Source organism: Gopherus flavomarginatus, chromosome 6, assembly GCF_025201925.1.
Source record: "Gopherus flavomarginatus isolate rGopFla2 chromosome 6, rGopFla2.mat.asm, whole genome shotgun sequence".
Lineage (NCBI taxonomy): Eukaryota > Metazoa > Chordata > Testudines > Testudinidae > Gopherus > Gopherus flavomarginatus.
Genome location: NC_066622.1, coordinates 135260965 through 135287410, shown reverse-complemented (window position 1 = coordinate 135287410; position 26446 = coordinate 135260965). Strand labels below are relative to the sequence as shown.

Sequence of the window (26446 nt, the reverse complement as noted above, 5' to 3'; positions counted from 1 at the left end):
TCCAATCACAGAATTGACTCCTACTTTAGTTTTCACTTAAAGAAAAGAAAAGTCTTTTGGTAAATCAATGCACAATTAAAAAAATACCCAGAATGCACAGGAAAGAAAAACAAATCCCCCAAAATATACAAATTAAAGATTGTGCAGACTGAATTCCATGGCTTCTCCACCACACCCTTTGTAAACACTGATGCCGCAACAGGTTATGGCTGTTTCTAACTTACAGCTTTGTGGGTTCTGTCAATGTGCTCCAATTTGATTGTTTTTCTTCTTTGAGGCCTCAGAGGCATTTTGAATACTTAAAAATTGTGACAAATTTGGAAAAACCCAGCTCAGGAAAGAGAATCAACCTGGATCTCTTGGCAGGAGTCACCACACTGAACTAAACAAGGAGTATTTAAAGTAATCATTGTTCACAAAGTTTTGTCCATAGGTTTGTTTTTGTGGTGTGTTTGCAAGCACCTGGTAGCCCTACAGGCCATAAGAACACCTGGTGTCAACTCAAGAGCCTAGAGACAGAACAAAAGGCAGCCAAAAAAACCCAAAATGCCTCCTGAATGTCATTTCTGAGGTTTAGTAATAATGACAAACTGTGGTTGAAGTCAGAGACCAAATCTCTCTACGATGAAAAGGCTCCAACGTTGGAACTGACTGTTGAGAAGAGTGAAAAATCTGAGCTTCTAGAAAGGGCTGGGGTTCTCCTCTGCATTTTAGAATCAAATTCCCACTCACTTTGCACAGTTAAAAGTTGTGAAAACACATTCAAAACTTCTGGATATTCCACGTGGAGATGAGAGGAAGGAGAGAGGAAGCCGAGATTCTAAAACGTCTAAGTTTGGCACTAAACTCCGCCCCAACGATTTCCTCAAGTGGATACATCAGTTTGTATCTCTCGCAAAGGCACACGTTTGGTTTCCTACCATTAACAGGAAAGATGGGATATCATACCCTGTTACACACAGGATTATTAACAGCTTCAAAAAAAAAATTTGACTATCATCTTTTTCTTTGCTTAAATTCCTTCAGGCCACGTTAACCCCATAAAGCTCTGCAAACACTGCACAGCATAATCAGTCAGTCCCTTTGCACAAACTAGAGCATGGGGAAAAAATTTGTGGGTGTAGCAATTTTTTTTCCAGATGTACACAGCAGGAACAGTATAAATTAGAGAATTTAAAGATATTGCAACATTAATTTTTTTTCTCCAAATAATTTGAGGGCACCCAGCCTTTAAATGGTTTCCCACCATCCATGATCTGACAGTACCACCAACCATTTGGGTTTCTTTCCAGGACCTCCATGCAGACACCTTCCTGAAACCCTGCCGTCTCCTCATCCCCCTCATAGTCTGCAATGGAAACGTAGATATCCTTGAGGTTGTTGTGGATGAACTGGGATTTTTCAAGGGGCTTTGGCCAGACAGTGGACACCGGGATTCCATTGCGCTGAGTGGATAGGTTGGAGGTTGTCTCCAATCCCTCTATGCCCGATTGATCTGTCTGCTTTGCCTTCGAGTCACCAGGCTGTGATCGCGCACTGCTGAAAGAGGAATTCCGGCGGACAGCCCTTAGATGGTCTGTAGTAGTTAAGGATTCGTTCCTGCGCAGGGAGCAGGACAGGTTATTATCCTTTGGGGGCGGGGAGACGAACACAGACTGTGGCCTCACTGCTAACTGTCTCACTCCATTCCTCATTTTCACAGCCCCTGAAGTTTTGGAAAAGCCACCAGGGGGTTTGCTTGGAATTGGGGGCATTGCTCTTTTGCTCTGGTTGATGGTGTTCAAAGCCTGAACTCTTTTCTCTATCTTCTCCAAGCTGTTTGACTTGCTTTCATTTCTTCTGTTCCTGGCCAGCGAGATGCTGGTCTCTGAAGTTTCTTCTTGTTGGTTATCGGCAAGTACGAGGTAGTGGGAAGGAGCCCACCCTTCCATATCTCCATATTTCATGTACCACCATCCACTAGCTTGCTTTTCCAACACTTCCACTTCCACTCCTGCTGGGAAGCAGAGTTCAGAATCCTGAACCTTTTGGTAAGAGTCAGAGGTCAAATAAAAACATTTTGTGTCATTCTCTTGCTCTGGCTTGGCTGGATGGTTAGAGCAAAAAATGGCATGGGAAGGAGATGTAATGAGATCTGCGGAGCTTCTTTTAAGGGAGTCATCTTGGCTCTCAGGAGCTATTTGTGGAGGGCTTTCAGACTCTTCACTTCTTGAACCTTGAAGTCCACCTCTGAGCTGCCCAGTTGGCCTCAGCTGACGCCTTAAAGTGCTGATATCCATTTTTTCTTGGCTCTGAGAATCTGCCTTATTGAGGAAGGGCTTAGGTCTAACCATTGGCTTTGCTTTCGTTGAGGGGCTCTGTCCAGGCTCCTTCTTCGCACTTGTTCTTGGCATGCTACGTAAGCCAACATCTGAGGCTGATCTGGGTTTTATCTCGTCATTCCTGGAGTAGTGACATTTTCCAAGATCGGGCTGAATGCTTTTGTCAGATTTGAGCTTCAGGAGCGATGATTTGGGAGAACTGGAGCATGGAGAGTTTCTTCGAATTAAAGACACAGAGGAGCTTTTTTGGGAATCCGAGTCTCCGCTGGATTCTTTACATGATGAAGTGTCCTCCACATAAGGCCTGAATCCCTCATTTTCATAGATAATCTCTTCTTCACGAGCAACATCCTCTGAAGACTCACCAACTCTGAACTTTGCCCTCTGCAGGGATGAGACAGGAGATGGCTTAAGTGGCTGAAACAGACGTTTTTCCAAGGAACTATCATCTCCATGGCTTTCATGCACCTCAGACTCCGAGTCAAAGCCAAAGGCAGGCACATCGTACTCTGGTTCTTCATATCTGAGCTTTTGTGGGGAGTCCTGGACTTCTCCTGATGAAACAGTCCCAGGAACTGTTCCTTCTTCCATGTCTTTTGGTTTACTGGGAGGTGCTGGAGGAGGGACCTTGGGTCGGGTTAGAGTACTGGTTCTTCTGTTTAAATTGGGCTTCTTCCTTTTATCAATGTAAGATGCTGGAGCCCACCCTTCTTTCTCTCCAATCTGTACATACCACCAGCCACCAGAGTTCTTATCAATAACCTAAAGGATGATGATGAACACTGTCATTAGTCTGGAGAGATAACGGGTTAGGATTTTTTTTTCTTTCAAGCCATTATCTAACATTTGTACAATGCTCTACCATTGCAAAGCATTATTATTTTGTACGGTTGCACCGTTTAGGCTCACCTCTGCCTTTTGTCCTCCACGAAAGCTTATTCCATCAGAAATACAAGACTGGAATTCTGCAATGGTGTAGTATTCCACCTCCACTGATGGCGGCTCAGGTGGTTTAGGCAACTGGAAGCCCTGTGGCAACAAAGAAAAGTCTTGTTTAGTGAGCAATTAGCAATAAGGGGCTGAATGTGTCAGCATGGACAGTTATTTGCCATTTTTCCAATGCTGCTGAACAAGTGGCATTCCTTACTCCTAATTTACCTCCTAGTGATAAGCACCAGGCATTCTATAACAAAAGGTCTGCAGTGTTGTGTAGCCGTGTTGGTCCCAGGATACTCAAGTGACAAGGCGGTTGAGATTCTCTCTTTCAAACAGAGATCGGTCCAACAAGAGATTGAGAGACAGAGAGAGAGGGACTTCCGACCTTACACACAGAGCTTCTCTTGAGTTATTCCTCCTGAATAAGAGCTCTGTGTAAGCTCGGAAGCTTGTTTCTCAGCAACAGAAGTTGGTCCAATAAGAGATATCACCTCACCCATCTTGTCTCTAACAAATGGTAAATGAAGGCAAGGCTTAAAAAGGGATAGCTTTACTAACTACGTACAATTCTAGTACCTCTTTCACTAACTATAATAATCTTGATAATTTGCATTTAAATAGTGCTTTTCATATTCAAAGGGTTTTACATGGGGGTTGCCATTCTAGTCAGATGGATGGTCCATTTAGCCTGATATTCCGTCTGATGGTCGACAGTACCAGATGGCTTCAAAGGAAATACATATGGGAAATTTTGTGCAACAACACGCCTAAGATGGAACCTGTTTCCCAGCTATCACGGACTAAGTGATCCAGATTCACTAGAGCCGCACGTAAAAATCTAAAAGCCAATAATTGCTATTTATTAATTGGAATTAAAAGGAAAAAAACATACATATCTGTGTCTTTCACCATAAAACCTTAGCACCTGCCACAAGTATCCCTTGACTGAAATGGCTCACAACTTATGCATTTACTCAGCTAAAATACCAATGGCAGTTAGATGGATGTCAGAACGGAGGCCCTAGCTCCCTATTTCTTTATGATACGGAGAACAAGCAATTTTGTTCAAACCCCCATGTCATCATTAACCAATCCTAAAACCATAGACAATTTTACTAGGTTCCTCTCATATTTTAGACTTAAAAAGAAACTGGGAAAGATTCCGTTCTCTAAGCATTTATATATCTGCCGTGTCCATGATTAGCTTAGCGCTCTAATGAATGACATGACTCATTATTAAATAAGCACAAAAGAGTCCCAATGGAAAAAACCTGAAGGGATCTTTGGTTCCTTAAAGACAAAATCTGCTCCTTGCATTAAAGATGTGATTTACACACGTCTGAATTGTGACAGTTAGTTACAAAGACAACAGATAGCTGCAGCAAGATTCTGAGCCAGGAAACTGAAGAAAGGAAGCAAAATACTGCATCTTAACGTACTACTCCATTGATTTCTAAACCACCCTCATAGTAAGAAACATGCATCATTTTAACATAACTGCCAGAGGTATTTTGGCCCAAGTATTAACCTTGCCTAGCAATGTTTCAATTCTGCATTTCAGCACTGTGCATGTTAAAATATAGCATAGGATGCAGTATAACAACGTGCCTTCACATTTTAGAATGGTTTGAATTTAAACTGAGCTAATTGAAAACAGCAAACATACTTGATGCTTCACATGTGTTTTGTTAACATGGAGTTAATTAAAGCATTCCTGCCAGAATAAAAACTAATTGAAATAATTAGTGCAAAGGAAACAAAACTCAGGAGGAAAACAGCGTAAATATTAACCATACTGAGCTCTCAGTTAAATAAATGTCCGGAAGAGAAGTTTGAGATCAACACGTAGGATAAAAGAATTGGGAGAGGTGAATGCTACACATTACACAGTGAATCCAAATTCGCATTGCTCCTGCTCCAAGCAAGAGAGACTCTGCTACAAACATAAGTATTTGACTGATGCAACTTCGGTCTAATGGGGTTCCTAGGTCTTCCTCATATTCAGGGGACAGTTCTGCTTTTCATGGGTCTGCCCTGAGTTCTGCAAGTCCAAATAGCAGGACAATTCCCATTTCCCTGTCCTCCCACAAGATACCAAACAGACTTAAATATTAAACAGATGCCACAGCATTAAAATGTAGCCACCTTGAAGGTGGACAGCAGTTTCTATCTGCTATAGGCATGATGCACACCACTGCAGGAAAGGTGGAAGGGACAATTTTGGCTAAAAGGTCATTGGGAAAGTCCTTACTCTTTTGAAAGAGCTGTGGGCACTTTAGCATCCAGGTGCAGCAGTCAGGACGTTAAGGTTTTACTCCTCCACAGAACTCAATTTATCTACTTTGAAATTATAAAAGGGCAGAGTCAGACTACAGGTTGCAGGAAGAGTAAACATTTCAGTAACGCTCAGGACACTGACCCTTCTCTAGGGGGGATAAGCTCAGAGAATCAAGGGTTTATTATTGGTCCTCATTGTCATGCGAGATGTTACACTGACATGACATAGCAACTAAAGATGGTCCAACACTTTGCATCCAAACCCACTTTTACATTTAGGTCAATTAGATTCCAAATGTTCTACTCTGCGATTGCTTTCCACAATTTTTTTGTTCATGATAGGATGAAAAACTAGAAGGGGTCTATATTCTGGTTTCAATGTGTCCAAAGTCTCGTGGGATTTCATTCTGAGTTGGTAGAAATCTCGTAAGAACAGCTCTCAAAATTTGTACATTTTTGAGACTCGGGTACTTTGTAACTGAACCCTAGCTGGGTGCTCTGATTAGAGTCTGAACGTAGGGTCCTTCACGCAAGCTCATCTCAGGGCATAAAGAAGAACAAAAAAGGAGGAACATAACAATGCAGTTCTTTCGTCCCACTGGGAAATGCCAGTCCTAGTGACTTGCTAAAAGCCCATTTCACTGGCGTAAGAGGACAAGCCATTCTCCAGTAAGGAAAAATAAATCTATAAATACTATTTATGCTCTTGTATTTGGAGTTGTTCATTGTTCGTCCTTATGCCCTTTTTTAAAAAGGAAAGATTCAAACAGGGCGAGTTTACACAATGCACTCAATATTCTGTGCATCGTTCTGAATTATGCCACAATCCCAGCAAGACGTAGTTGGCTAGTGAAAATGTGATGGCTGTCACTTAAGAATTTTGTTCCCAATTGAACTACATGGCCCCGCCACTGTAGCATGTGAGCACTGTTACAATTACCATTATATAGCTCGAGTATCATCTCTTCAAAGGCTGACCCTATTATACTTATTAATGCTTAATAATTAATGGTCCAATGGGTCCCAGTACGAGTTATGGGAGCAAAGCACCACACCAAGTTGGGCCTTCAACTTTGTGCATAAAACACTGAAAGGGCAGTTTCATTCCAAATGAAGAACGTGTTTTTCCATGCTAACTTTTCCCATGGAAAAAATGTTTCCACACAAAGCCCAATATGACTGAATTTATATTAAAAAGTTGTCCCGGGGTGCAAAATTGCCCCAAAACAAAAACAGAGATCACAAATTTTTTCATAAACAAGTTGTCTCCCACCCCATCCAGTTTCACACCTCCCCAACTGCAGTTATTGTAAGTGATAGCTGCACTGTAATATTTAAAAATAAAGACAGAAAAAGCACCCCTCCAAGAATAGCGCTTACATGTGAAGCAAGTTTTTTTCAAAACATGCGCTGACTCAGAAAAATGTCCCCAATGAATGTTGGAGCAAATTCCACAATGTGCATTTTATTCTCTATTATATGCAGTGTGTTTAAGATAAAAAAAATCTCTTCAGAAGCCCCGCGTAGGGGGAGAGAGGGTTGCTCTAAAGCTGTGTGTCTAGACGACCGCCGCAATAGTTAAGAATAAAAGAAAACCACAAACCAGACTGGATTCTCTCCGTGGTGGAGGCCTAGTTCTTAGATTTGGAGAGCCTATGGGGGAAAAAAGTTTTAAAAGTTAATTTTATTTAGCTGTGTAAGTTGTGCTAAGCAAAAGCTTTCTGAAGCTGCCAACTGTCCTAGATAGCTAAATTTGTAATGGCTGTTAGAAAGTTCCATTATTTGCCATGATCAAGGTATTTCCAAGAGTGAGTATAGAAAAGTATAAGAGAACACTGGAGATTACAGAGGTAACCTTAGTAATTTATTGCCAATATAAATTAGCAAGTTTTCAAAGGCCACCGCTGTACAATCTTTGAAAAATGCTGGGCTGTAATCTCCGCTGAAATAACTCCATTGACTTCACTGGACTTGGGCCAGCAGAGAAATTGGCCCTGTATCTAGTTTTTCCATAGTAAACTGAATCCGTTAGAACAGTAACATTAACACTGCTGTTTTAGTCACAATGTATAAAAGCTCTTTGCAAATGTTGGGTAGTATCATTAGCCCCATCTCACAGAAGCAGCAGCCAAGGCACAACGGTTACGGTGACCTGCCCCAAGATAACAGTAAGCAAATGAAGGAGGGAACAGAAGCCAGGTGTCCCAACTTCTAGTCATCTGCTCTGGTCACCAGAGTGCTGTTTTAATAGAAGGTTTTATTCAAGGTCTCTCTTTAGAACCAACTCTGAGGAAAACCAGTGGACTTGTGTAAACTTCAGAATTGTTTCCTAGGACAAGTTACTGCATCAGGCATAGTTCTGCGGTTGGTGAGATGAAATGGTACTGATGCTAGAGAATGAATACATCTTGGATCAGTACAAAACTACAAACATGAGTCCTGACCCTACAACTGAATCTGTGAGTGGATTACTTTCGCTCGCACACAACCTTGCTGACGTACTCCTCACACAGCACATGAATCCTCATACAGTTCTGCACTTGCAGCATTATCACTAGCCCATGTTTCTCATTCTTGTGTGTTCTGGGGACCATGCATTATCTTATGCTCTTTTATCTCCTATCACTAGGAAGGCAAATAAATTCTTCCCTTATAGGACCAACATGAGCGAGCTTCCTGGCTGACAAAGTAACAGATGCTTTTAGACACAATGCAGTAAAGAGAGCAGCCCTTAGAATCATAGCATATCAGGGCTGGAAGGGACCTCGGGAGGTCATCTAGCCCAATCCCCTGCTCAAAGCAGGACCAATCCCCAACTAAATCATCCCAGCCAGGGCTTTGTCAAGCCTGACCTTAAAAGCCTCTAAGGAAGGAGATTCCACCACCTCCCTAGCTAACTCATTCCAATGCCTCACCATTCTCCTAGTGAAAAAGTTTTTCCTAATATCCAACGTAAACCTCCCCCACTGCAATTTGAGACCATTACTCCTTGTTCTGTCATCTGCTACAACTGAGAACAGTCTAAATCCATCCTTTTTGGAACCACCTTTCAGGTAGTTGAAAGCAGCTATCAAATCCCCCCTCCCCCATTCTTCTCTTCTGCAGAGTAAACAATCCCAGTTCTCTCAGCCTCTCCTCATAAGTCATGTGCTCCAGCCCCCTAATTATTTTGTTGCCCTCCGCTGGACTTTTTTCAATTTTTCCACATCCTTCTTGTAGTGTGGGGTGCAAAACTGTACATAGTACTCCAGATGAGGCCTCACCAATGTCGAACAGAGGAAAATGATCATGTCCCTCAATCTGCTGGCAATGCCCCTACTTATACAGCCCAAAATGCCATTAGCCTTCTTGTCAAGAAGGGCACACTGTTGACTCATATCCAGCTTCTCGTCCACTATAACCCCTAGGTCCTTGCTTCAGGGAACATGGTCTGTATTCAACTCATTCTCTACAGACTCAGAGTGAGGCTACTTCAGCAAGTAACATGCCACAGGCCTCCCCACAAAGATAAATCAGGAATTCTTATGAAAATGATGGCAGTCCAGCTATACATTCTGGTCTTACTTATTTGAGCTCTTTGTGGTGCGATCCTCGCTACAGCAGGGGATCCCTGAGCCAGTTTCGAAGCCTGCTTGTCTGAGGTCATCATGGCATTGCCATTAGAGTCATTGCACAAGATGGGTAAGCTAATTTCTTTCTTTGTGATGTGGGATTCCACCATTTCGTTTTCTGCTTGGGTTTCCTTGTCGCTGGATGGTTTCTTGTTCAGCAGGTTACTGATCTCCATAATGTTGCCTATAATTTCCACTGGCCCAGTTAAGTTCTTTTTCCTAGATGGAAGATCATCTTTAGCCTTCTTCAGGTAGGATGCTGGGGCCCAGCCTTCTTTACCTAGATGCCTACATAGATGAAAAGAAAATATTGTTACCACACAGAACAGCCTTTGTAGTCCTTCCAGATACAACTGCTAAGGCAAAAAATAATGTAGACAATATCTTAGAACCACAAGTTGGGTTTTGTCTTATGTTTTTATGGTCTCAACTCATCCACTGCCTTTAATTAGTCACCTCACAGTCTACTCAGCTAGCTTACTCCTGAGGCATAAGGGAAAATTTAGTAGTAGGTTGGCTGCGTGCAGCTTTTACACGAAATGGGATAAAAAGACGGTTTTAAACATGGAAGTGCTAAATACCCACCAGGTTGATGAAAATTCTGTATATACGATCTGTTCTCTCTTCCAAGTTGCATCTCTCATGCCAATAATGCAAAGGACAAGTTATCGCAGTTAAGGGTGACATTCACCCCAACGCAGAGGCCTTCACTGACCTTGTGCATTCCCTCTGTATTGAATATATTTCACTCCCATTTTCTTTATATCCCTGACCCTATGTGAAGCATTTTACAGAAATGCCTCCTATCTGCAGCAGGTATGAACCATGGCCTGTCTTTGTGCCATTGTGAAGGTGGAGCAACTATTTGATTAGAAAAAAATTCAAGCTCAAAACCTAATTTTAAAAAAAAATCTGAGACTATTTGAAGGAGGATTTTTTTTTAATTGAACATAGACCAAATACAAAATATGGTCAAGGAACATAAAGCTGAACGCTCAGACTTTCCCAGGCTGAAGTTTGTCATTCTTCCACAGCTGGCCTTTTGGGAAAGTGGTTTTTCTAACTCCTGCTATTACTGACACTTCATCAGCGATTCCAGATTACAATCAGGCTCCAGGGAGGAATACATGGATAACTCTGATTTCCCTAGTGAATCCCCAACTTGCTCCAGAGTAACTCAGTGACACTCCGCTCTCTTTAATCTCTCAAGTACCTGGGGCAGATGCTTAAACGGTAAGTGGGGATGCAGGCACCATTTAATTCCTGGTGCTCAGGAAATTTGCAGGAAATAAAATGTTAAAATGGCAGGGCTCTGAGGCTTCTCTAACAAAAATGGAGACTCACAAGAAAGCAAAAGAAACGACTGGTAAAATACAAGGATAGGCAAGTAATTCTTCACATAAGTGAGCTTTGACATGAAGAGTCAGATTAGCTGTGAGATTTCTTTTAGGGTATTCGACTTACTATGTTCTGATTTACTGAGTCAAAGTACTGACTGATGTCATCAGGAGTCCTGAGCAGGGATCAAGTGGAGAATATGTCTTTAAATAAGGATGGTATCTAAAAAGCTTTACTTGGAACACCCATTACAAAAGCCAGTATTTATAACATTTAACCCAAGTCTTAGCAGCCTAACCCTAACCGCTGTAGAGGAAGGAAAAGAAGGGGAATCTCCCATGTTTAAATCCCCCAGCCAGCTTAATCCAAGGGTTCAAAAGACCTGGTTTTGCAAGGGATTGAACCTCAAAAGAGCAAAGTCAAACAAAAGGACTGGTCTCCATATTTGTGACCCTGAGTCTTTGCAAGTGACCCAATTACTGCTATTCGCAGCAGTATGTCTAGACAGAGTAGCAATGATTACATCCACCTTGCGACAGATTCAGAAGCCGGCTTCTGAATCTTCTCTATATGGAAGAAAGAATCTACGGCTATGCAATCCAGTCCCCACTTTCTAACACTTCAGCATGCAACAATTATGGTCCTTCACTAGGGCCACAGTCAACTACAGCGCACAGTTTGGAAACTATCATTGATTTTTGGCACACTGTGCTCCCTGAAGCAACCAGTATTAGAAAACCATACCAGGGATTCTTAGAAGTTTGCAGATTCAACCCAGAGGTACTGGAAATCTTTTTATATGTCAACTGAATACAGCAGGGTTTGAACACACCAGGCACTGTAGGAGGATTCCCATAAAGAGAAAACAGGAATTCAAGATTTCCCTCCCTGCTTTCTCCCCATCACCATCCAGGCCCTGAATAAGAGTAATCCCACTTTATGCCAAGGAGGGCTAGAGGCAGCTCTCTTTGGAACATCTCTCAGCTGGTCTCAGCATGAAAGGAGTGTCTCAAAATTACTATCCAAGCACCTGCTAAGGTCTCTTGTAAATAGCAGGATGTGGTTACGAGCAACCCTTTCCTCACACTCTCTAGTACAGGGGTTCTCAACCTTTTTTTTCCCCCGAGTCACCGCTTCCCCCAGCCCCAACATGCTATAAAAACTCCACGGCCCATTTGTGCCACAATAACTGGTTTTCTTCATATAAAAGCCAGGGGCGGCATTAGGGGGTAGCAAGCAGGTCAATTGTCTGAGGCCCCCATACCACAGGAGCCCCCGCGAAGCTACTTTGCTCAGGCTTCGGCCCTGGGTGTTGGGGCTTCAGCTTACTGCCCTGGGCCCCAGCGAGTCTAACACTGGCCTGCTTGGCAGAACCCCTGAAACCTGCTCATGGGCCCCTAGAGGGCTCCAGACCCCTGGTTGAGAACCACTGCTCTAGCACACTTTGATTTGAAATAGCCCTGAACTGGAACCCCAAGACCAAAATTGACAGGCACTGGAAAAATCCATATCCAGAGCCAAACTTTCTGGCTTTGGCCAGTCTTCATAGTGAATCTGAACAGTATGGATTTGGATCTGAATTCCATGACTTGGGCCCCTCTCTACTCCTCCCCAGAAGTGTTTTGAACAGAAAGCCCCTGAGTAGGGTTATTGTGATCACACTCTTTCCCCACCTTCCTCAATCCTCTGTTATTTTGAAGTTTTCAAAATATCTGAAGTTCCTGTTCTTTGCTGACTATGTATTGTTCTCACTTGGGAATTATGTCAATCTATACAGCACGTGATCTGATTTCAGACATAGAACTCACAGTACAAAATCAAATAAGAGTATGCACTGCATAGCTCTAAGTCCATATAGGACTACAAGAGTTGACATTTTTCAGATCAGAAAGGTAGCACTAATGGATAGACTGCACTGGTTTGTTCCTTTTTCTATCTATTTTAGATGTTTGGATTGCAAAATGCAATCCATTTGGCTCAGACAGCTTCATGTGACCTTACACCGTTTCAATCTAGGGCTAGTCACTGGTTAAGCCACACAAGGTTACTGACCACCTAGCTATCGGCTCCAATACTGTCTCCCCATTGGATCTACTTGTTATGTTGTGTTAGCGTAACCTAACTAGTAGCGATATGTAACCGTCACTATCAGGACAGCAAAAAAACCAAAGTACTTAGTCCAAGTGGTACATATATTTTTTGCCCGGCATTGGAACAGTATTCAGTAGTTCCAGCTGAAGATCTCAAAGTGTTTATACTTCATTAGGGAACACTCGTTCTCCCTATTTCACAGGTAAGGAAACCAAGGAACAGAGATTAATGTCATAGCCAAAGTCATGTAGGAAGATCCAGGAATAAAATCTAGATCACTTGACTCTCATGGTATGTCTATAATGCAGTCAGGAGGTGTGATGGCAGCACCTATAGATGTATGTGAGCTAGCTTCTCTCCCTGGAAGCATTGCCTGGGGGGAGGGGGAGAGGAAGAGACAGCACAGGCTAGCCACTGGAGTACTTACAAAGGGTTCCAGACCAGCTCTTACTTGGGTGACTAACCCATGATTCCACTCATGCTGCCAGTTTCACTGCTATTTTTAGCGAGCTAGCTCAGTTATGCCTACCTGTGCTGCAATGGCACCTCCCAACGGTAGGCATCAGGACCGGCTCAAGGCACCAGCAAACCAAGCATGTGCTTGGGCTGGCACAATTCTAGAGGCAACACTTGCGCTCTCAGAGGTTGTGTTATTTTTTTATTTTTTTGCCTGGAGCAGCAAAACACCTAGAGCCAGCCCTAGTAGGCATACCCTCAGCCCTGCGCCTTCACTTACGTTTGCTACTTGCACCAGGCATTTCAAATCTTATCCTATTTTCCTTCCAATAGCACTTCACTTTACAGCACAGCAAACTCCCTCTCTCACAAGAGGTCTAAAATTCATAGTAGTCCAGGAAATCTAGGGCATGCCAACAAAAAAACCCGATCAGCAACTTGTAGGTCAAAAGAAAGTGACAACCCTTATCTGTCAGCATTAGAAGAGCTCCAACACCTTCCAGATGGTAACTGATATAAAGCAGCATCTAAATAATTGACTGTACCTTCAGCTATTAAGCATGTAATATGATCATGCAGGCAAGTGACACCGATCCACGGCTGAACTCAATAAAGCGGTAATGAAGATTCCAGCTCAGAGTCTTCAACACACACAAGTCTAAGTGCCTCTCAAGTCACAACATGAAACAGGGCAAAGAGAGAAGAAATACAAGTGTTCCAATGCAACAGGGATGAAAATACAACTGTAGGGTTACAGGATTAGGAGCACTGATTTGGCTTCACAGAGTAAAACACCCTTTTCTGTTTTAATATTACATGAAGAAAAAAAGATTCAAGCTATGGGAATGTTTAAAAAAAAATCAAAAGTGCCTCTGTGTGTCTGAGCACTGGTTCCCTTAACATCTGCTTTCCAGCTTCAGAGCACTGGAATTACTCCAGAGGGAAGCAAACTGGGGGGGAAAAAAGGAAAGACAGGAAATGAGGATCAGCACAAGGCCAGGAATTTTGGGAAATTATATATTTAAGGTGGAGCTTGTTAACATCTTTAAGATAGACCCGATTAAAAATAAAACTCCAACAACTTGCTAAACTTTAATACACTTATTCTGTTCCCATATTATCCAATGGAACAGATGAAATGGCAACCGGATTCATATGGACTTCCCCCTCCCTAGCCTTTCCCTCCAAAATACGAAATAAGGAGCGTTTCAGTTTAAATACCCAAACACTTGGACTGAGGTATTGCTGAATACTAGGGAGGCACTGTTCAAAGCAGCTCTACAAGTATCCTTAAAGGCCTTTAAAATGTTTTAAAATCAATGTACAATATTGGTGAAGGCTTTGAGTTTAATAGTCCTGGACAATGAAGTCCTCTTCAGCCACAGAATGGGTACGGTATCGGGTCATGGCAGGAAAAGCTTCGCAATGTGGCTCCAATTACGTCTTTCTTGGAAAGGGTACTTCAGTCCTTGGCCTTTGATAGAAGCTACCAAACAAGACACTAGTTTGGCATTAACTGTGGTGGTATTTTGTAATGTGGCTACTAAGACCCACCAAATCATTTCAAATTCAGAAATGCTCTGAATCCAAATTGGATCTGCATAACTACGAGGAGACAGATTACAAAATCTGGATCATACTGAACATCCTCAATCTTCACTGACTCAAGAACATATAAAACCTTCCGGGATTGGGTTTCTGATCCAAAAAAGTGCAATTAAACCCACTGAAAGATGTTAACTTGGGCCTAAAGACATTTCTGCTGTAAAAGTTTAGGTAGAGTAACAAGGGGTCTCCTCTTTTTGTCAGAGTTAAGTGCACCCACTTAACTTTACACAAAAACAAGAAAAATTTAAGCACAAAACAGATCCAGCAAGCTGCTTGCAGCACTGTTATTTATAAAGATGAAAAGACACCTACAACATTTAACCAGCGGACTAGTTCTAGTTAACCAGACTAGTTCGGAAATAAGTCAAAAATTTTTATAATAATGTTTCCCAACAAGATTGCATGTGTTGTTCTTCAGTCTTCAACTTTGGATTCAAGTCCTGTGAATGATTACGGGGGGCGGGGAGAGAGAGACACACAGACAGACAGACGACCAAGCCTGGGCACTCCCTGCTCATACTGTCTAGTGCGAATTCATTCCTGCATGACTAGTTATTAGCCACCTTGTTAGGAAAAGCAGCAAAGAGTCCTGTGGCACCTTATAGACTAAGACGTATTGGAGCATGAGCTTGTATCCGATGAAGTGGGTATTCACCTATGAAAGCTCTTGCTCCAATACGTCTGTTAGTCTATAAGGTGCCACAGGGCTCTTTGCTGCTTTTACAGATCCAGACTAACACGGCTACCCTTCTGATACTTGTTAGGAAGATTCAAAGATAGATACACAACTAACATGTTTATCATGCATAAAGAACTAAATGTAGGTTCCAACTGTGCTTTCTCAATCACGATTCATGTCTCTGCTGCCTTTAGTTATAAGCCAAGCAGAATCCAACTAGAAAAGCAAAAACACACACAAAATCTATTCTACATGCAAAAGGATGAGCAGGAAGGACATCTTATAGGGCTCATGAATTACAGAATTCTCCTTCACCACCTTTATACCTCTATTTTCTAATTAATCAACAGAAATGGTCCCAAACACCACTCCCAGGAGCTGAACACCCCAAACTTTACAGTAGCACCAAAGACCGCAGTCATGATTGGGGCACTACAGTACTAGCTACTATATAACACCTCCATGAAGAGACCATTCTTGACAAGTATTGGTCCCAATACAATACATCTGTATACAAGATGTGCCTAGGCTATGGTTGTCTTGTACTCCTATCAAGGGAGTTCGGCTGTCATAAGAGAAAAATGCCTCCCCCGCCCCCCCGTGCAGAACTGCACATCTAATTTGCATGCATGATATCTGTATCTGTTTGTGGAATATAGTTTACAATTGCATGCAATGACTAACTTGGAGAGGCAAACAGCTGAAAATCTGGCCCTGTATGATACTACTTTTATTATTTGCAGTCTGATGAATGCACCTGTCTCAACGACTATTTATTCTGCAGCCAGCAGGCTGATCTCCCAAACTCCTGCGGGGAAAAAAAGAAAAAAAAAAAAAAAAAAACCACTACCTCAAGCAACTTGATAGATTATGAACAGCAACCTTCCAGCATTATTTGGTGAATCTGGTTTTCATTACTTTGCAGAGAGACACAACTGACTCCCACAAAAAGGACTCAATCAGCTGCATGTCCATTAAAATGATCACTTGTATTAGGTAACTGCCACTTGCTGACTGGGATATGGGTTTTAATTTGAAGGAAGGAAATCTAAAAGGTAAGAATTTTCTACCAAAATATCGCAGGTCTACAGACTTCACAGTCCATGTTCCGTTCCTACAATCAATCCAAATATTGTTTATTGGTCTTCTGTAACTTTCCCTTACATTTCTGCCTAGTATGCATTCTGGATAATAATGCAGATTTTCTTCTTTAGACAGAACCATACAGGATGCGGATATGAAGCTAATTATCAGAAGGCCCAAAGATCATAAATGCTGTAATAAATCTGCCTGCAGGAAGCTTTTTACCTTATGTACCACCATCCTTCCAGGTTCTTTTGGATGACCTCCACGGTGACCCCTTTTTCAAACCCAATCTCATCCTTCCCTTGGCTGGTGTACGGTTGGATTGTGACATATTTCTCTTCTGGCAGAGAGAGAAAAAGAGACAAACATCAGTTAGAGGTAGAATTAGTCCAGCTGTTTTTCTGTTCTGCTGCTTGCACAGATGTTACATGGAGCCACTGCAAAGGTGGAGCCCTACTCAGTGGCCCACTGATTAGGCACGCTTACGGCATGACAGATAATTAGTTCCTTGACACGGCCCACCTGCTGACAAATCACAATGCGCTTCCATACCAGTAACTATGAGGTCTCAGAGAGGCCTCTCTCAAGTGAGGGAGACAGCGAGAGTAGGATGTCAAGCTGGTCTTAGTTTGCACACAGTAACTTGATGGAATCAGCCTGGCTGCCAAAGCAGCCAAGCGTCACTGAGGGTGCTAGAGCCAATTGGCTCTTCCGAGTCTGCATATGGATGCATTGAGTATTGGTATTACAGAAACTCGAGCACTGGATGCTGAGAGCAACCCGTACGCCTGCCCAACTCAGAGGGACTGGCCCATCTGTTCTCTTCACACCTCTGGAAACAATGTGGCTCTACAGGGATAATCACGACATGGATGTTTTTTTTTTAAAAAGCGCAAGCACAGAGTAAAGTTGTTGTACTTTATTACATAGCACCTCCAAGTGCCTCACAAATGTTCATTAAGCCTCACATGTATGAGAAGTGGGTATGTGTTGTCAACAGAGAAGGGCTAGAGGCATACCCTGACCCCAAACACCCACACGCTTTTAGAAGTATGGCGCAGACTGGAACGTGGCATCCCCTGCCCATCTCCAATTACTGCCCCATTCTACACGTGGGAAAACAGAAGCACTAGACTGGAGCCCAAAGTCACAGTGAGTGGCAGAGCCAAGAATAGAAACCAAAAAAACCCTTTCATTCTCAGTCCCTAGCTCTACCCACCACAGCATGCTGTCACCTTCAGGATACTGAATGCACAGTATTTTCATCAGTCTCATACTCAGCATTTTTGTAAGTTAGTCTCAAAGCCAAAAAGAAAATTAACCTTTTTCCTATTGCCAGGGACTCTTGCTGAGCATTAGCAGGGATACGAAATGGTGCCAAAGCATCATGCTGAACCCAGGATAGGATGGGGGTAACCGCATGTTTAGTAGCTACTCCTGTGAATGACCGAAGGGGAGAATAGCTAGGCACTAAGGGTATGTCTACACAGCAGCCAGACACCTACAGCTGGCCCATTGCCAGCTGACTCAGACTCATTGGGCTGTTTCACTGTGGTGTAGACTTCTGGGGCCAGGTGGAAGCCCAGGCTCTAGGACCCTGAGGGGTGGGATGGTCCCAGAGCTCAGGCTCCAACCCAAGCCCAGAAGTTTACACAACAGTTAAACAGCCCTATGAGTCAGCTAGCACAGGCCAACCGTGGGTATCTAGGTGCTGTGTAGACACACTCTAAGGGTGTTCCACTCAGTCCTCCTAGTGTGTTTAAATGGTGGCCACTGCATTGGAAGGTTAGAAATGGGAAAATGAGTAGGGGTCTCTCTGAAGGAGAGAGGGCAAGAAACTAAGTGAATCCAGAGTTCCTGATCATTGCACAAATGGCAAATGAAAGGAGTGGGAAAAGGGCTGCAGCAGCTTAAGGCAAATGCTCTTTTGAGAGGGAGTCAAATAGAGACACCTCCATCTGTTTAGTTTTGCGACTTAATTATATTTTGTTGCTAAGTGAAATAAGGAAAATGCAAGGGGGGAAATTTTTTTTTTTTTAACCAAGACAAAGAAATACCTCAGAAAGAATAATGTTGGCAGGACATTTGATGGCTGCAGAGAAACTGCATCTTTAAAAAGACAACCTTCCTCGCCTGGGTCCTCTGATTCCAATGTACTGAACTCTCAAAACCTTCACTTCCTCAAGAAAAAACAAAAAACAAAAAAACTGCTCCCAGGGAAGCTGCTTTAGTAATTTATTATGGTAACTCCTACTAAGTGACTCCTAAAGTGTCATTCCTAAATAGCACAGTCAGTATATTGTACTTTTCCTGAACAATAACTGGGCTTTAGATTGAGGCTCACTACTGCAGTTGCAGCTAATCAATCCATCCAAGAATCAAATCACGGGATGGAGAGAGTTTTCCCCGGATGGGTGTCTGGTCTGTGGAATGGCTTTGGTTACATAGAGAGACAAGTTTCAAAAAGCGATACTGCAGAATGAGTGGGTTAAACTAGCTCATTTTTTATCTTGGAAGACCAGAGCACTAAGTGGAGATGCAGATGATTTCTAGGTGATTAGAACTTGCCTGGAATATATGGTGAAGGCAGGAGGCCAAGCAAGTTCAGGCACCTGAACCACTGAACATCATCCCAGAAATATATTGCCTAGGGTATCTTTCTAGCATTCTCCTATTAAAGTCGCAGCAAAAGAGCTAAACCATGTGTTTACTGGAGATTATAATCATAGGGAGGCTGACATCACCACTAGCCAGTCAAAGGTCCACTTTGTGTATCTCTCCCATGTCGTAAAGCCCCATTATACTACAGACTACCAGCCCACACTCTTGCCACAAGAGTTAGGACAAAAGCGTCTGTTTATTTTATTCCCCCTACATGTAAACAGCATGTAGCTGGAGACATTTTTATTTAACTAGCTCTTCATTCTGGGTGTCCCTACCTTGATTCGTCTTTGTGGTCAGAAGAGTCTGACTCCTTGGAAGTTCTACCCATTATCTTCTGCAGAAGACGAGGAGAAATGGTCAGATGAGAGGTGCTGCTACCCGAGCACTTGCGGATATTCCAACTCCCTGATCCAAAGGAACTTTCTGATTGCTGCTTAAAGCAGTCAATGACCAAATATCACATCAGCCTTTCCAGTGCTGTTAAACCTAGCCATCCACATGAGAATGCAAACCGGGGATGATGGTACTTTACCATCAGACCATCATAGCACTTTACACACCTTAAATCTCCATGTTTCACCAGGTGAGTCATCATTTACTGGCAGGGAAGTGGCATCAGAAAAAGGGTAACAGTCCCAACAACACTACTAAAATACCCATGTTTAAACATGATTATAGCCTACCTGGGTTACAGCCATGGCTCCACTTTGCCTAGGACTGACTACATTACTTTTCACCATTGCCCTCACAGGTGCAATGACACTGGTAGGGGCTCTAGTACAGACAAGGCTTCAGGTGGCGCCTAGTATTTTAAACCATCACATTGTCTAACCCCCTCTTAGCGTGGGGGTGATAATGCTGGTGGTGTCTTGTCTACACTAGGACTCCCACTGTTGCTATGGCCAGCGGAGCAGGGAAATTTTAGAGAAAAATCTTAGTGTAGGCAAAGCCCACGTGTACAGAACAAGGTCCCATATTAGAAGCTTAGCCTATATGACTCCAGTATCAAAACATTCCCCTAACACAACCATAAAACTCTTCCCTTCCTTTCAAGGAGGCAAAATGAAGCCCTGTTAGAGCACAAAGTGGCCATCACTGTGTTTCTTTGTACTGTAGACCAGGCCTAACTGACTTGCCCAAGTTACTGCAGCAGAACTGAGAATAAAACCCAGGCTTACCAACTCCCCGCTTCTGTACTCAAAGCCACGCGTTCTGCTTTCCCTTCCTAAAATTCAGTGAAAATAACCCTTGCTTGGACCTCCCCCCACTACACACACAAAAATTGAAGCTTTCCAGTCCCAAAAAACTCTGGTGAACATTATCTCTCCACCTCTATTAGTCTTCTATTTTTATGCCCCTTTGAATTGAGTTCTGGCCTCTGGCCCATACCAGAAACTGAAGTCCTGAGAGGCCACAAGAAGGGCAGTCCACATGGCATCTCTGGGCCCAGCCTTTCAAGAGGTTTGGATGGTTCAGCTAAGACTCAGGTGCTCAGAGCTGAACATGTGCAATTTTGCTGATTACAAGTTCTACCACCCACATTTTCAGCCTCATTACTTTGGTTTAGGTCATCGTTTGAAGAAAGATTCTTCAGAACATTACCCCCCGCCCCCCAAACCCATAGGTAAATGCCAAGGGGAAAAAAATTAACGAGGAAAGTGTTCGAAAAGGAAGAAAGAAGAAAAGTGCTCTCATGAGGCAGCATGTTGCAAAGGAGTTCAAAATCCATTTCGAAATTAAGGCTCCTATGATGTATGTTTAGCAGATCTATTTTTAAGCCTACAGTTCAAAAACAGGAAGCCATCATTAAAGTTTCCCCTTGCAGAGTGCTTTCTCAGCACGAATTACAATCATTTACAAGGTTGCACACATTTGGTTTCTGTCAGTGGTGAAGGGGCGACCATAAACACACAGACATGAGGTTTTTAACCTCAACTGCACTCTTGAAGTATGGGCTCACTTATAACCCGAACGTCGTTCTGGTTTGCTTCTCCTAAGACTAACTCGAGGAGGAGGAAATGATGTATTTAAAAAAAATAAAAATAAATCAGTTGATTCACATGGACACATTGTCATTCAGGAGATTGATCAGTGAGGCATCCAGTATTCCAAGCTACTGATCAAAATGCTTAAGCTATTGGCCATTTAATGATTGAGGCACGACGTTACCGGAAAGACAAACACAGATAACCCATTCTATAGAAGAACAAGCAGAAACAACCTTCTGTACCTTCTGGAATTCCATCACAGTTCTGGACTGTTATTTCATTCATTTGGAAACCACAATTTTAGGCAACAGCATAAACCTTTTAAGACAGCAAACCACACACTGATCCTCCCACAAGTCTCTGGTGCTTAGATTTTCATCTCCAAGTTGTGGCAATCCCCAGACTCTCTGGTGCAGTGTTTCTCAAATGTGGCTACTCTAGCCTCATGTGGCCATTGGGGGCGGGGGGTTGCCTACAGAGACCCTCCTGGGTAGACTTGGGGGAGGGGGCAAAACAATAGCCCCTCCGTGCAGCACCTATAGGTTCCAGGAAAGGGCTTCGCCCCCACATCTTTCACTGCAGGATTCCAGTGGGCAGGCTTCAGCCCCCTCACTCCCTGACTTCAGCAGTGTGCTCTGAGCTTCAGGGCCCCCCAACTCCAGCCATGAGGCTCCAGCTTTGGGTATCAGCAGGGCTGGCCTTTCTGCACACAGTGGTCAAGAGGTAGGGAGCAGGGTGAGGGGGGACGGGCAAGGGGTACCAAAATACAATTGTACATTGAGTCTAAAAAAACCCTACATAAATAAACTACAATGTTTTGGACAGGTATGTGTGCATATTTTTGTTTTTCCTAAAGTTAAATAGTTCAGGAAAATTTGTCAGAGCAGCCACACGCAAGGGTTTGCGGCCACACGCAAGAGTTTGCAGCCACACAGAGACCTCCTGCTCTAGTGCATCAAGATTTGATCATTATGGGCATGTCTATACTGCAATGTAAGCCCAGGGTTAGTAGAACTTGAGTTAGCAGAAGTTAAGCATTGATGGCTAGAATGCTGTTGCCTCAGTAATGCTGTTCTGTGCTTCTTGGAGCTCCAAGGTTATCAGTATTAGCAGATAGTGCCGCATATTAATTCAGCAGACCTTGATGTTACACATAAAGAAAGACTCCCTGTAAGGTTCAGTGACAAAAGTAACTTGCACAGTTTTATTGTCCTCAAAGCACAGTTGTAGTGCTCTGGCTCCGTGGTTACAGGTACACTAAACACATGAGTGACCAGTAGCAAGGAGGGGCTCAGCCAGCAGCTGGAGTTTCTGCTGTCTCCCAGGCCACACAGAAGGATTGAGGCAGGGTACCACAACATTTATAGACTGAGACAAACAACTGGGAAACAACTTACGTATTACCGTACGTACTTCAAGACATCTGTTTGTTACACTTCCCCTGGTTCCTGATATTGCAGACAAACCATCTTTATTCACTGTTCAGTCAAACCATCTGATCTTGTACTGGATTGGGGTGTTTCTGTACTAGCCTTCTGAAACGTATTTATGTAAACATCTGGTGTGTTATTTTGCCACGGCCAGGTCGACTTTGGTTCACAGCCTTTGGTTCAGGCCTCAGGTCCTGCACCAGGCCTGCTCTCTCTACTGCATTCCTCTGCTTTTTGTCTTTTAATGGGGAAGATGTTTACCCATCATCCCAGAAAAAGCATAATTTATGAACTGAAAATGACTCAGTGGGCTAAATACTGTTTCTTGCCCATTTACCCATGTATACATTCATGCCCTCAGTGTCCAATGTTCTGTACATTGTTTTGCGTGTTTTGTGGACAGTTTCCTTTTTCCAATTGTTTTTAAGTCTCCTATAGTGGGCCTGGGAACGTTTGCTCCAGGACGTTAGCTGAAAGGTGTAGGTTTAGAGTTGTTCTGAAATACTGGTATAGGTATTATCACAGGAGTAAAATAGGAATTTGCAATAGTGACATTCCACATAAAGCCTTCATACATAAATTTATGTAATTTATTAGTACATGGTACTATTCATTCATATTAAAGGTTGCCATGATCTGGTAAGTTTTGCTGGGCAGGAGACAAGAGCTACTAACTATTCTATTGAATCGGCCTGAATTATTGTTGCTACACACTGGAGTTGTGATGTCCAACACATTCCCAGCATAACAAGCTGTATGCAGTGCTTTTTAGGTTTGCACTGCTTTATGATAACCTACTCAATCTAAAAAAAACCACAATGGACAGTAACCAATTGACAGCAATATTTGATAAAGATTCAATATTGGTAATTTGACACTGAACAAAATTGTTTTGAATAAGATGTGCCTTAATTAAGGTGCAGTGTCACTGACCCCAAATTATGACAGTTAATAGGAAATTTGTCTGTACAAATGGGAAGTTAAATACAGCAGTGCTACTCTGACTTGGTCAAACTAACACAGGGGGGATGAATACAGAAAACCTTCTCCTTGTATATACATTACTCATCTCATCCAGACAGTCAAGTTTGGTGGCATGTCAGGTTTCCCCACACTGCACCACAAACAAAGGTCTAGAGTGGCCAAATTTTGGGAGGGTGCTAGGAAGTCTGGGATACAGGTGGTTGGACTGAGGCCCACATAATGCAGCAGACACTGGAGCCTGAGATTGGGACACAGAGTTCAGCAATTCCTAATCTGGGGTTACGAATGAGTGTAGATGGTCAAGCACTAGGTTAGCAAACCCAAGTCTGCTGCAGTAGAGAGCTTGGAGCACTGGGCAGGTGCAAGACTGAGGCCTGAACCAGAAGCTGTGAACGCCAGTACCATCTTCCCCTGTCAGCTCCATGCCTTTTTCATGCTGTCCCCTGCATCTGGAACAGCCTCTCTCCTCCAAGGTGCCAAGCACTTTTCCTAATGCCTCCAGAACAAAACATTTACTGATCACCATCTACCCTGCACTCACGCTTCGCCAAACATTAATTTAGTTCCCAGGACAACAAACTACTCTTTTCAATTTGAAGAATAATCTCCTAGTATAACAAGATGTATTCCTGACAGCTGTTGAGCAATATTCCACTTAAGCTGCATCCATTCCTTTGTCTTCACTATAAGCTGTTTGAGGCCAGAGCCTTGTGTCTAAAGTGCCATGTACTATTTAAACAATTCCTCTCATACCTGCAAGGTTGGCAACTCGCTTTCATATTCATAGATCCACAAATTGAATCCATGGCAGACCTAGAATTGGAACTCATGAGTTCCTGGCTCCAAGTTCTAAACTCCTACTGTATCTCCAGAGTTTTAAGAACCAAGTCAGGGAATAATACCCTTTACGTAACTGATGTCTCTCTATGCATCACTGTCATACTGTGACCTGATCCTCACTTGAAATACTGGAAAGGAGAGGGGTTGGGTTGGGAATTATCCAATTAAGATTTCAAAGAAAAATGCAAAGGCTCAAATCCTGCATTTTCCAAACCACAGAAGAATTCTTTTAAAATAAATACTTTCCCCTCAGTCAGCAGTCTAACTCTCTCTCTCCCTGCCCCCGCGCCGCCTTTGTCAGACCTACTTCTGGAAAAAGTCTCTCCTTTCCAGAAGGCAACATTCATTCAAAACGGACTTTTGTGCTGATTATTTCTGATTTTTTTTTTTGGCCTAACTGCTCCACAATTATCAACAATGCTGCTAATCTGGAGAACAGACTCCCCTCTGCTTTTCCTTTTGATTAAGTCTATTCAACACAGAACGACTAAAAAAATCCCAATACACAAAACTGGGGAAATAACGAGATTTCTTTTAAATTCTGAATTACTGCACATGCTATTTCCTCAATAGGCAAAGGGGCGATAAAATTTGACTATTTTCCTTGGATCCCCAGTGAGAAAACAAGAAACTGAGGCCAAAATACTGAAATTGCACTGTGCAGATCTGACTTTTAGTGGCTCAAAGCATCCTTATGCAGTGGGCCAGAGGCTACCTGAAAACAGAAAAGGATCAGCCAGGCTATAAGGCAACTCAGGGATAGGTGAACATGCAAAGCGTTTGTCTGGCTCTCAGAAGTACTTATTTACACATGTAGTGAGGCGGAGTGAGCCAGAGAGGAAGGGACCACTCTGTGCCCAGCTGGGCAGAGGCAGGAAGTAGAGAGGCAGGACCTGATGCTCAGCTGGGAGGGAGCTGCAGGCTTCAGGCCCTGCAACTGAACTGGCTAGCACCCTGCCACCAGAGGCCGGAGAGAAGCTGCTGAAATTGCCGGCGGCCAAATACCCCAAGGAGACAGAGGGCTCGCGGACATCGGACCAACTTCCCGGATTGTGGTAGGAAGTAGCCCAGGGAAACCAGACTTTAGTTTGCTTTTGCTGTCCGCGGTCAGATCAGCGTGTTGTGGCTGGACCTTCGCTGATCCACTAGCGGAGCCCTCTGCCATTGTAAAGCTCTGGGCTGGGATCGGGTGGAGTAGGGTGTACCTGGGTCTCTCTACCCACTGCAGCTCCCCACCCTTAGGGGGACGGGACGGGACACCTACCTACCTTAGGCCAAGAGGCCTGTGCTTATCTGCCATCTGCCTGAGCCAGGTGAAAGGCTGCATATTGCTCTGCCCTGGCAGTCTTTGATACACTAACTCCCAATGGCAACTGGACAGACTCCCCAGTGACCTGCTGAGCCAGAGGGGCTTCCTGCTGAGCCAGAGCAGGAGGGACAACTGCCAAACAACTCAATACTTTAAAATTGCAGAACACCATACAAAACATCAGCAAATCAATCCTCACAACCTGCCTGCAATAAAAATCTACGCCCACCTGGAGGTTTCACAGTGAGTCGGTATGGTACACATGCCTACTAGAGAAATAAAGGGAAAACCTGTTAACTTCTCAACATAGGGCCTGTATTACACAGTGGAGTACTCCTGATTCCATATGGGAAGGGAAAGTGGTGCAAATGCACACTAGCCAGTTCCTTAAAGTATTATCCCCCTTTAACAGGCCTAGAAAATGAGTGGCTAATGGACTTCCCCAAAACCGCAGCCAGAGTCAGTGAGACCCAGGATTAAAGTCACAAGACGTCCAAGTTCTAAACTCTCTTTTCCTAAGTTTCTTGCTTTTTCACCAGACCCAAATTCCTTCCTTCTCCAAAGTGTCTCCAAGATTTAAACTCCTTTACTGAACAGCTTCACTAGTACAGCTACTCTTGAACCACGGCCTACAGGATTACGCTCTAAGAACAAAGCAGACTAGGGTTCGGAAGCAACAGGCGTTGGAGAAGATCTCTTCCATACACATAAGTGGTTCTCAAACACCTTTGAGTTGCTTAATTAAACCCAGAATTTAAAAACATGCCTGTGTGTACGCACACCATGGGAGCACAATACAGAGCCTGCTCAAATGCAAAGTAAACAGGA

The 26446-nt window shown here is 43.3% G+C and overlaps 1 protein-coding gene across 7 annotated transcripts in view; it reads right to left on the bottom strand.

The window, feature by feature from the left end:
* Nucleotides 1-259: 259 nt before the first annotated feature.
* The window catches only part of SH3PXD2A (SH3 and PX domains 2A), a 396876-nt gene continuing 370689 nt past the window's right edge, over nt 260-26446 (bottom strand). For all 7 annotated transcript variants that reach the window (XM_050957986.1, XM_050957985.1, XM_050957988.1 and 4 more), the window contains 5 exons: nt 16626-16743; nt 9099-9433; nt 7138-7187; nt 3231-3350; nt 260-3083 (listed from right to left, as the gene is read on the bottom strand). In XM_050957986.1, the coding sequence (XP_050813943.1) occupies nt 1191-3083; nt 3231-3350; nt 7138-7187; nt 9099-9433; nt 16626-16743 (2516 nt within the window). In that variant the 3' untranslated portion in view covers nt 260-1190. The remainder of the gene's footprint in view (nt 3084-3230; nt 3351-7137; nt 7188-9098; nt 9434-16625; nt 16744-26446) is intronic.